The 12,708-nt window shown below is 18.2% G+C and overlaps 2 protein-coding genes across 2 annotated transcripts, besides 6 other annotated features; one reads left to right on the top strand and one right to left on the bottom strand. All coding sequences in view use genetic code 6, as the record gives it.

Moving 5' to 3' along the window:
• The first annotated feature begins 1,430 nt into the window (after positions 1-1,430).
• Positions 1,431-1,478: a microsatellite.
• Positions 1,479-1,995: 517 nt separating this feature from the next.
• Positions 1,996-7,181, bottom strand: IMG5_124240 (intraflagellar transport protein, putative; the record flags this gene model as incomplete). Its single annotated transcript, XM_004032297.1, has 11 exons — positions 1,996-2,917; positions 2,964-3,538; positions 3,583-3,757; positions 3,807-4,410; positions 4,454-4,634; positions 4,684-5,210; positions 5,260-5,377; positions 5,419-6,164; positions 6,271-6,507; positions 6,563-6,760; positions 7,145-7,181. 11 exons carry the CDS (start codon positions 7,179-7,181, stop codon positions 1,996-1,998), a joined length of 4,320 nt encoding a protein of 1,439 aa, XP_004032345.1.
• Positions 3,759-3,791: a microsatellite.
• Positions 5,220-5,256: a microsatellite.
• Positions 6,239-6,265: a microsatellite.
• Positions 7,182-7,304: 123 nt separating the features above from the next.
• IMG5_124250 (lmbr1-like conserved region family protein, putative) lies at positions 7,305-10,807 on the top strand (the record flags this gene model as incomplete). Its single annotated transcript, XM_004032298.1, has 6 exons — positions 7,305-7,349; positions 8,563-8,696; positions 8,767-9,047; positions 9,102-9,178; positions 9,229-9,277; positions 10,740-10,807. The coding sequence occupies 6 exons, from the start codon at positions 7,305-7,307 to the stop codon at positions 10,805-10,807; spliced, it is 654 nt and encodes a 217-aa protein (XP_004032346.1).
• Positions 8,713-8,757: a microsatellite.
• Positions 8,713-8,762: a microsatellite.
• Positions 10,808-12,708: the final 1,901 nt, after the last annotated feature.

Here is a 12,708-nt window from a genome sequence, read left to right on the forward strand (position 1 = left end):
TTTGTTATTCACTGTACATGTTATACTTACTTCTTTTTGATGTGTTTATTTTTTTCTATATTGATTTTAGAAATTATTAAGTTTTTTTTGTTAAATATTTTATTATTATTTACTTAATTTTGTTCTTGAAACATAATAATTTAGTTTTCAATATTTTATGAAGAAATTTAAATGTCTTTACTGCTTTAAAACTAGTTTAAGTAAAATTTGTTTTATTAAATTTATTCAAATTTCATTTTAAATTAATTAGGATATTTTTATTTTATTTTATTAATCTAATATATCTATATTCTAAAAATTAGAAAATTATTTATATATTATATATTGAATTTAAAATTCTATTATTGTTATTTTAATAAAATATATTTTAAATTTATATATAAAAAATATAATAAAACAAAAAATTATTATGATTTTTTTTGTTATATATTTAGAATGCTTTTTAAATAGAAAAAAAAAAAATATTTTTGTGATTTTAAATATTATTTATTTTTAAGTTTTTCTTTTTATTTTTTCTGTCATTTTTTTAAAAAACTCACAACCAGGAAAAAAAAAAAAATCGGAGAAAAATTGCTAATGAATGTATTGTTTTTTTTATTAATTGAATTTTTAAAAATTTATTAAAGTAAATAAGAAAAAAAAAATATGAATATTTAATATTTCAAAGTAATAATTTAACTTTATTTTATAAAATAAAAAAAACTTTTAATATTCTAAATTTATTTTATTAATAAAAATACAATGTTTTTATGATTTTCATTTTTTATAAAAAAAGCTTAACAAAATATATTCTAAATATTTATTTATTTTTCAAACATAATTTTATAAATAAATTAAAATTTAATTTATTTATAAAATAAATAAATGCATTATATTATTTATAATTTGTATTTTTATAATAATAATCAATTTTTTATTATAATTAGAATAATTTAATAATTAATTTGTTTGAACATTTTTAATAAGTTTTTTGTATTTAAATCTATAAAAAATTTATATTTTATTTTTTAAATATCGTAATTATAAATAATAGCTTTCATGAATACAATTTACTAAAATGCTCTTTTTTTTTTCTCTTGTATAAACTCTATTTTTAAACTAATTTTTTTTATATACTTCTCATGTAAAATTTTCTTATATTATAAATTAAAATCATTTATAATAAGTTCAATATAAATTTAAAAAACAAACTAAAATAAAATTTAAAATATTTACAATATAGTGAATATGTATAATTATATGAATTATTAATAATAATTATATTTAGATTAAAAAATAAATATTAAGATTTCTATAATTTTCTCTTTATGAGATTAAAAATTTATTATAAACTATTAACTTATAATAATCTTTCCTCATGAAAATTTAAATTTTAACTTAAATATAAATAAAAATTAAATCTTAATATTAAAAGTATAGTTTAATAAACTAAAATAATATTTTTTTTTTTATAAAAATTAATTATTTTTTGTTTTTATTATATTTAATATTAAATAAAATATTTCCTTTATTTTCTTTACTAAAATTCTATGGATTCAGTTTAAAAAATCAATAATTTTCTTAAATAGATGAATATTGATTATTAATTTTCTAATGAAAAAGATTTAATTAATAATTTAGATAATTTAGAATATAATTTATAAATTACAAGTGAGTAAAATTACCATACATTGCTTTATGCTCAAAACTAATTCGAATAAAATAGAAAATTATGGCGATAAGTTTATTAGAATTAGAATGAAAAGCAATTTTATGAAACAGAAATGTAAAAAATATTTTTATTAGAATAATAAATTAAAGATTACGACTAAAATTTTAACGAAATAATGCCTTAAGTAAATATAGAAATTTATAAAATTATAAATTTAAATAATAAATGAAAATAAGACTTTTTTTTATTCGAAATTAAATTTATATCTTACTTGGTAAAAAATAAAATATAAATAAATTTTTTATAAAAATATTTATTATTCTTATTTAATAAATAAATAAAATTCATAGTTATAAATTTTTGAAAAAATAAATAAATTCAACTATCATTTACTTCTTCATCTATAACTTCTTCATCATCGTTATTATTACTTTATTTTTAATGTTTATAATTAGTGATTCCCTAGCTTTCTAAAATTTGTTATAGCTTTTAAATAATTTTAAATAAATAAATTTAAAATTAAAATTATAAAATACCATTTCATTATCTAAAAAGGGAGCCAAAACAATTTTATTTTATTACATTTTCTTTATATATTCAAAAGCCTTTTACATATTTTAGGAATCATAATAATATTCAATAATATGAGCATATATATCACCACATTTAACGTTCTAATCAATCCCTGGTTAATTTAATAAATCTTCACAAATCTTTATCATTTACTAAGAATCACTTTACGTTAATTATTTAGCTTAAACAAATCTTTAAATATGATGGATTTTCCCTTCTAAATACTAAACTCTCATATCCTTATTTTCACTAGTTGATTTTTTAGCATGTTTTAAAGCTTCATTCAAAGCAGCTATTGCCTTTTCATAATCTCTATATTCATCTATTTCTACAGTACTACAAACATCAAAAAATCCCGCTAACTAATCAAAAGCTTTAGCTTTATTATAAAAAGTAATAATATGTTTCATCAACTAAGGATTTTTATGCCAATCGGCTGTCTGAAGGAAATTTCCAGCCAAAATAAATAATTCAGGCATACGTGCCATTGTTGCATAATTAACTACCTCATCTATTGCTCCAAGGTTTATAAGACATTTCATAGCGTCGATTTAATTTCCGAGTTTTGTATATATTTTACTTGCTTATCTAAAATCTCCTTATTTTATTAATGCATTTGCTATTAATTTTAATAAGTCTTTCCTTTTACTTTCCTCTGCTGCATTTTTAGGAGGATCATTTGGAATAATTTTTCTATTTTTAAAATAATTTGTTTATTAATTTTTTTATTTTTTTTTACTCTATAAGATCTTATGTCATGGGTATATTATAATTTAAACATGTTTCAATTGCTCTTTCAAATTGTTTTCTTTTAATCATGATAGGAACAGCTCTATCAGCTTATCCTTTTTCCATAAAATCATCAATTATTCCATTTAAATCACTTGGATCTCTTTTTTTATTTCTTACTTCTTCTTCTTATTCCATTAATTTCCCTATTTCTTTAGCTTCATCAAATAGTTTTTCTTCTTATGCCAAATTATAAGCTTTTATTAAATTTCCTCCTTTTTTATATAACTCAACTGCTTTTGCTTTAAATCCTATTTCTTCAAAATATTAAGCGGACTATAGTTTAACTAACTTAGGTCCTTATAATGAAATACTCATAACTTCATTATTCAAGTTTCTTTCTTTTGCCAAGCGAACAGCCTGTGCATAATGCTATGATTTCCAATAATACTAGATAGCCTCTTATATAGACTAATCATTTTATTCCAAAAATTTTGCTAAAACATAATAGGCGGAAGGATCTTTTTATTCAGAACAAATTTATTTTGCAGATTAAATATCACCACGTTATAATAAAATTCTAACCTTTATTATATTTATTTTATTAATTTTTTATATAATTTTGTTACCATTGAATCATATTCTTATGATTATTTGTAATATTTTAAAGCTTAGTCAAATTATTTTTAAGATTCTTAATATTAGGCCCACCATTTAAATAAAGGTTTTTCATTTTTTTCATGTACGTATTTTTATAAATAATCAATTTAACCAGCTTCTAAAAGCATTCGAGGTACTTCTTTTCTAAAAAGATAAAAAAAATATAAAAAAATATAAATAATTAAAATTTTACATATGCATATCAGATTTTTCATAAAAAATAATAGCATCTTAATAATTTTATTCAACTTCATGCATTTAAGCAGTTCTATAATATGTATTTTTTAAATTAATTCTGTCTTAGTTTTCGGCAATTTCAATTGCTTTATCCCACTAATCATCTGCTTAAAACATTTTATTTAATAAATCAAATCTTTTGCTTTATTAATATAAATTTTAAGCTTCTTCTTTCATATTTAATTAAATTGCGACCATAGCTAATTATGCGTCTAGTTCTGATTCTTTTTTGGCTTCCCTTATTGCTTTTGCACCTCTTGCAAATCTCATATTTCCTAAACAAATTTCCGCAACATCTATTCTTCTTGTTTTTACACACATTTAAGCCATTTTTTCCCAAATGGCAGGATTTTATATTGATTTTACAGATTTATATGCCTCATCTAAATTATCAGATGTTAAATAAAAAGAGAAATTCATAATCGCTTCTTTTATAGTTAAATCAATTTTATCTAAGCCTATGAAATCGTTTAGAAATTCTTCTTTAATAATATAGTTTTAGCTTGATTTCGAAGAATTTTAATTTCTTTTAATGAAATATAATTTCGGAATATCAATTGCTTTAATTTTTTATATTTATAAAAAAATAAAAAAAAATTATACCAAAAATTCCTTCAATATAAACATCTAATTTGTACGAATCTTATTTTTTAATATTGCTTTCTGAAGTTACAAAAAATGTAAATAATTCTAAATTTCCTAATTCTTTTTCTTCTCCTTCTGAATCCTAAGAATTTCTGGATTAATTGTTTTTTTCTTATTTTTCTTAATTGCTTACACTTCCCTTTTTTTATTTATATTTTAGTTTTTACTTTTAAATAACAAAAAAATACATCTTTTATAACATTACAAAGAATTCCGAAAAACTTTCTATCTTTTCTATCACAAAAAGCCTATAAAGGAATATATTCTTTTGAAAATTAATAAGAAATAAAATTATCCATGTTAATATCATAAATATAAAACTTATTATCCGCATTTGAACCTGCTTTTCCTTTCTAATCAGCTGTAATAACTATTTTTGTTCCATCCGCATTAATTGCACAGTTTCTTATATGTCCTAATGGCCCTGAAGAGTCTTCAAAACGACGTGTTACTCCATTTTATTTTAATTCTCTTCTACTTATATCAAAAAGTCTAATATAATTATTTGTTGTCCACATCACTAAAAAAATTCCTAGAGTATTTAAGTCGACCATTTTTCCTTCACTTTCTGAAAACTTTTATGTTTATTTACAAACTCCTTTGAAATTTAAAACATTTAATTCATAGTCTCTAGCCAAAACAAGATTTTCTTTAAAAATAATAGCTTTAAGACATTTTTCATTCAACAATGCTATTTTTTTTGTCTATGCATCCTCTTTTATTATTATTTTTTTTATTTATTTATTTAGTTTATTTTTTTTTACTTAAATTTGTAACAATTTCATGAACTTCTATATGTTTACTTGTCCAAAATAACATATATTAATCGTTACAATCTAATCCTTTTATATTTTCATCTGATTCAAATATAAATGAGAAATTCTATATAATTATATTTTATTTATTTCTTTAAAATAAAATACCTAATTAGATATATCATTATTAATCTATATATTAATAGTGTTAGAACTTGTTTATAACAATTTAATTTAATCAGTCATTTTTCCATTAATAACCGTCTCTTAAACCAAAATTATTTAATTCGCATTTTAAACAGCAATCAACCCGTTATTTTATCCAACACTAATACTTACAACATTTTTTGGAACTTAAATATAAGGAAGTAGTTTCCATTCATCCACTCCTAAAGGACTTTCACTCCCTACTGCAAGATTTTTCCAAAAAATAATTTTCCCATCTCTTGTTCCTCCAATCAAAACTTTTCCTTTTTTATCATATTAAACAGCAGTTATTTAGTCGTTCATAATTCCTCCAGTTTAAATCGCATTAGAACCTTTAGTACTACCTTGTAATTGTAAGTTATGTAATGTTAATACATAATTATCATCCTAATCTAAATGCCACATTCTTAACATATTTTCACACGAACATGTCGAAAGTAAGCAACTTCCTATCCAAATTGATTAAAGCTTCTAAGGATCTCCGGCTATTGATAATTTTACTCTTTTACTTGGACCATTTTTTACTGATGTGGATATTTTAAACATCACTAATAATAAAGTACTAGTTATTATAATTACGCTGTTCTCTTTTTCGTAAAATAATAAAGATTTTATACTTCCTCCTACTTTACATACATCAGAACAATGATTTACATCATCAGCTAAGCATACAATACCAGATTTTCCACCAAAAAAAAATAAATTCCCTTATTTTTGAAAAAAAAAAAAAAATTAAATTAATATAAAAAAATTTTATTAGATTTTATAATTATTTGCTATCTATATATATATATATATATATATATATTTTACCAGTTTTCATTTTACTATCAATATTTAATTCACTAAATATTGCATGAGTTATTATACCATCTTTTTTATATTAAGAAACGATATTGATTCCTCTCCAAACTGATACATTTCCACTTATGTCAGCCGTTACCATTCTAGAACCACTTGGATTATATTATATTAATGTAATTGACTCTTTATGTCCATTTAATTCTTCTTTTGCAGTTTTCGAGTCTTCTGCCCACAAAGTAATAGTACCTATTTTTTATATATTTATAATAAATCTATTTTACTAGAAATTATGAATAATTACCATTTTCCCATCCAATAGCTATAGTAGGTAATAAAGGATGCCATTAAATATATGTAGGTCGTATATTTCTTGATAATTCATAATCATGTTTTTCTCCTGATTCATTAAAAAGCATAATTTTATTTGCTGTTGTTAACGCTAATGATGGATTCATTGAAACATTAGATACAGATATTTAAGTAATTTATTCATCAGTTCCTGTATTTAAATTAATTTAAGAAAACAAACTCATGTATATTTATTTTTAGAAATTTAAAAATAAAATATATTTTTTTAATAAAATAAAAATTTTATATTTTTAAATATTTAATTATATAAATAAATATAAATTATTTATATTTATATAATTGTTGTTTTATATTTTATTCGAATAATTATATTTAATTTTACCTTTATTTTTTTATATATTTAAAATATTATTTATAAAATTATTGATGATTTTAATAATTATTTAATTAGTTTTACTTCTTTCTTTTGTTTGGTATTTAGTAAATAAGTATTCTTAAAAAGAAGTAAAAGTTCACATTAAGCTAATATCTTTTTTTGCATGGACTTTATCATTTGGATTTACTTTTATATTACCCTTAGATATTTTTTAGGTTTTGAAAAACTCAAACATAATATTAAAAAAAATATATATATATATAAAATAGACAGTAGAATATTAAAGAACAAATCCATAATGTCAAAATAATTAAAATTGTGATAATTAATAATTTTATGAGGAACATTAAGCAATTATATGGACTTGGCGCTCTGTCTATTGGCTAACTTTTATATTTTCGATGTAAAATATAATATTAAATAATCATAATTAATTTATTATATTTTTATATAAATTAATTTTTTAGATTTATTTTGCCATTTTTTTAAGATTATGAAGATGCAGGAGATTTCACTCATATTGAAAAAGTTAAAAGATCTATCAAAATAAATTTTTTGATATATAGTGGAATATGTGTTTTAGGCTTATTATTTATTATATATTTAGTGTTTACAGGAAAAATTACAGGGTATTAAAATATAAAAAGTAATATTAAAGGAAAAAAATAAAAATATTATATAGGGACAAGCTTGAAGGATTTTTAATAGGATTAGCAAATGGATTGTAAAACAAATATATATATAATAAACTCATTTTATAATTATAAAATTTATTTTTTAAATAATAAAAATTAAATTAATTTATTACTTTTTTATAAATTTCTTATTTAGTGGAATTTTCTTAGTTGTAATATTACTTGGATATGGATTAGTTTCGATTCCATAATAAATGTGGAGAGAAAGAAACGAAGAGACAATCTTAAAGTAATTGGAAAAATAAATAAAATTATATATTAAATAAAAAAAAGATATTGTGAATTTTAAGCTGAATAGTTAGATGAAAGTAAAATTGATTTAAAATATAAGCTTGAATCTAAAATTAAATTAATAAATTATTTATCTTAATATTATTCTCAATACCAATATTAATTTGATATTATTTTAAGCTAAGTTCCTCCTGAAATTTTAGAATATTGTAGAACTTAAAACACTATTTCTTAAGATTTTATTAAACAATAAGTAGATGAATTAGGAACTGTAAACGAATAGAAATTAGTTAATTTAAATACTGAAATTAAAAAGTAAGTACAAGAACTTTAAAGAGAAGAAACCAAATGGGATAATTTACTTGATACCTATTTTTTTACTGAAGATATTATTTCTAATAAATATTCATCTGTTTATAAAATGCAAGGGATTTTTATTATTTAGAGAAAAGGCAAAATAGGAGAATTTATTGACATGCTTGAATGGTTTTTTTTTTGCAAATTAAAGAGAAATGTTAAAATATTTTTATTTATTCTTTTTACTTTCCTTTCTTGTATTATATTATTTGGAGAAATATCTATATTTACTGGAAATTTTATTAATCCTTTAGGATATATATTATAATATGAGAACTAATTTATTACATAAGTAAGTAAAATATATAAAAATATATAATCATATAAAAAAAGATTTTAGTATTAATTCCCTTAATATACATTTCAATTTGTGTTTATTATGGTCTTTTTAAAGTTAAAATATTCGGTCTTTTTGGATTATATAAATATCATTAAACAGATGCTCCAAGTCTAATGTTTTATTCAATGTAATATATAAAATATAATAAAAAAGTATGAAAAAAATAAAAAAATAAAAAAAATAAAAAATAAAACAAGAAATTTCGCAAGAGTATCAGCCCCTATTTCTTATAATTATTTGAAAATTTTAGGATTAAAAAATTCCTGTTTTGAAAAAATAATTGGCACAATGGACGAAGTTCCTATTTTAGGTTAAGCAAATGCATATTTTTTCCCAATGATTTTAATTATTCTTATACTCTTTAATTTATTTGATGTTTATAAGAAAATTTTGTAAGCTTTAGGCTTAGAATAGTTTGATTTTTCTGATAATTTCGATCACTAAAAAATTAATGCAGGAAAAGGACTACTTTAAAAAGGTTTTCTTTTTATTTTTATATTCTTTTAATTCTTTTTTTTTTTTTTTTTTACAGCTAGAAATTAATGGGAAAAATAATTTGAAATTATTAAATCATAAGGACAAGGAAATTTAGAAGGATATAATAATGCAGTAAAATTCTTTTTATATTTTTAAATAATTCTTATATTTATTTTACTTAGTCTTCTTTAAGAAAACATAAAGCTTTGCAAAACATTGGAAGGGAATATAGTAAATAAAAAGATTATAATGGAACAAAATAATAATTATCAGTTTCTAATATACCTTCGAAAAATTAACAGACTTCTAGAAATAAATTTCTTAACTTAAATAATTTTGATGAAATATTAAATATATGAAAAAAGGATTAAAAAATATATAATATATAGTTTTTTTGAAAAATATAAACTATAAAAAAACATAAATTTTTAATTTATTATATAAATATTTATATTCAAAATAAAGATATATATATATATATATATTTATAATATTTATTTGATTAAATAAATATTAAAAGCTTTTTTTATTATCAATTAAAATTCGTATTATGCTTTTTATAATATTTTATTATAAACACTTTCATATTTCTATATGTTTTATTTTTGGTTATGTTAATTAATTTTATTTTTATTCATCATAATTAAATTCTAGATAATATATTCTTTTATTTTTTTACTAAAAGATAATTATAGGTTATTATAAAATTAAACAAGAGTTAATTTAGACTTCATTTTTTTAAACAATTTTTATATTCAATACATTTTAATTATTAAATTAATTTTCCAAAACATTTAAACTCAAAGTTTTATTTTAACTTTATTCAATTCCTCCGAAAACATATATTTTATCATTAAATTCAATACTTCCACTTAAATAAGAAATATTTAATTTCGAATATTAAAAATTTTCATTTGTAATCCATTAGTCAGTTTAAATATCATAAATTTCAAAAAAATAATCTACAAAATAATTTTTAATATCATTCTATTTTTTATTTTTTTATAAAAAGTTCTTATTAAATATTTTTTACCTTGTTTTTGTACGCAATATGCTATAATCCTCCAAATTTAAATAGATACCTGTCTTTGTAACCTATTAAATTCGCATTCATTGCTTTTTATTATAAATTATTTATTGGATAAGTTACATTTTTATTATTTTCTTGAATTGAAAATTTCTCACATTTTGATAAAGTACCTTTTATATAATTATAACCACCAACAATATAAATAAATTCATTTAGGCAACATATTGAAAAAGAATGCCTTAAAGTAATTAAGCTTCCTACTTTTATTAATGCTTTAGTAAAAAAATCCAATTAATAAATATATCTGAAGTGATTTTCATTATCAGAATTAATAATAAAAGGATCATAACCTCCTATTAAATATATATGTTTTCCTGCATATATTGATCTTTTATTATTATAATTATTTTAATATTAATATATAATAAATACCTATGATTACAGTGAATATTGAAATCCATTTTTAATTAAATAGTATTAAATTATGGGTTTTATTTATTAATATTTATATAGTGAAAATTTTTCGTTCCTGATTCAAAGTAAAATAGGCATTTTTTTAAATCAACTAACTAATCTTCATTTATTATTAATTATTTTTGATTTTCAATTTATTTTTATTTATCTTCTGGAAAGTAAATTAAATTATTTAACTCTTATTAAAAGGTTCCAATAAATCTTAAAACTACATCATTATCAAGAATTCCTTCATATCTTTATATATATTTAAATGAAACAATGTATATTTTTTCATTTAAATATAAATAGATTTTATATATATATATATATATCATTATGTTTACTTTTAAGATTATCTTTCGAGTATTAGTTAATCTAATCTTGCTTTTTGAAATAATACTTAATATGGAAAGTCATTCTAACAAATTATTTTCATAGTGTCGTTTATGTCTTATGCATTTAAAAATTAAAGTGTAATTCCTAGTTTTTAATTTATTTCTTCATAAATATCTTTTAGTTTATTTTTTATTGGATTTTCATATTTTTCTTTCAAATTTTATATAAAAGCATCAAATTCTTAATTAATTTTATTTTTTATTTCTTAAATTTCTTTTATTGTACTTTCGATTGGTATATCAGGACCTTCCAATGTATTTAATTCTTTAATAACAGTATTTTATAGTTTTTCAAGATCTTCTCTTATTTTTATTAAAATATGCTAGACCTGATTTTTTTTTTCATCAAAAGATATTATAAAATCATTTTTTATTGGCTCATTATCGACTTTAACTTAAAGATGCCTTTGTTTATGTGTATTACAACAATCATCACATAATTCTAAATAATTCAAACATAATGTATGTTAACAAATCCATTTAATAGGTTTATTTTAACATTACTTCTATTTACAAAACCGTATATTTTTCATAAATAATTTTTTAAAATTTATTTTTTATAACTTTAAAATAAAAACTTAAATAAACTTGCAAAATTGTCTATTATAATTAATTTGTTATAATTGATTATATAATACATAGATAATTAATAATTATTCAATATTGTATATTAATTAGTATTTGTTTATAAAAAAGCAACAAAATTATATATTATTTCTATAAATAATAAAAAATTTAATATTTTTTCTTATATTTTCATTGTAAATATTTAACTTTAATTAAATCAAATAAAATTAATAAATAATGATAATTTATATATTTAATTTTAATTATAATTGATTTTTTTTTATACTTAAATAAAAATATTTAAAAAGTTATTAATAATTTATACACTATTTATTTTGAAAAAATATTTATAAATTTTTATAAAAAATTAAAAAGTTTTATATAAAAAATAAATTTCAACTAAAATACTTAAAATACAATAATTAACTCATACTAAAGAAATTAAATAAATTTTAGGAAAAAAAAAAACTAAATTTAGATTGATAGTTTAAATAAATATTTTAAAATATTTAAGCATGCCTTTTCTCGAAGTGTTATGTTCTTTTAAATATATGCAACATTAAAAATATCAGTCAATATATTGATATAGTTGAAGTATAGATTAAATTCTACTATATTTTTTGTAGTATATTACAATAAATTATTACTCATTTATTATATTTTATTTTAATATTTTTAATTTAAATATCTTAATACATATATATTATTTAATTTAATTTTTTATATAAAATAAATTATATAAATAAAACATTATATTTAATTTTAATATTATAATAATTATTTTATTATTTTCTTTTTATAAATTTATATAATTTTTTAATATTTTAAAAATTATTTGAAAACATTATATTTTTTGATATTTTCTTTAATTTTTTATTTTTTTAAAATTAATTTTTTTAAGTTTGGTTTTTATTAATAATAAGTTATATTTGCGTACTACTTACCAATCTAAAAATTAAAAATAATGTGAAAAAAGATTTTTTAAATATTATTAAATTTAAAACGAATTTATAACTATAAATTATTAAAATAACTTCTATAATTTATAAACCATTATTTTTTTAAAAAAATTTTAAATGCAAAAATATTAAATTTTATATTAAAAAAAATATAAATTAATTATAATATTAAAATTATCTTGATTAAAAAATATAATATAAAATTTATAAAAGTTTTTTAAAAAAGCAAATAAATTCATACTTAAAATACTGTAA

The sequence above is a fragment of the Ichthyophthirius multifiliis genome, assembly GCF_000220395.1.
Source record: "Ichthyophthirius multifiliis unplaced genomic scaffold scaff_1120509250983, whole genome shotgun sequence".
NCBI lineage: Eukaryota > Ciliophora > Oligohymenophorea > Hymenostomatida > Ichthyophthirius > Ichthyophthirius multifiliis.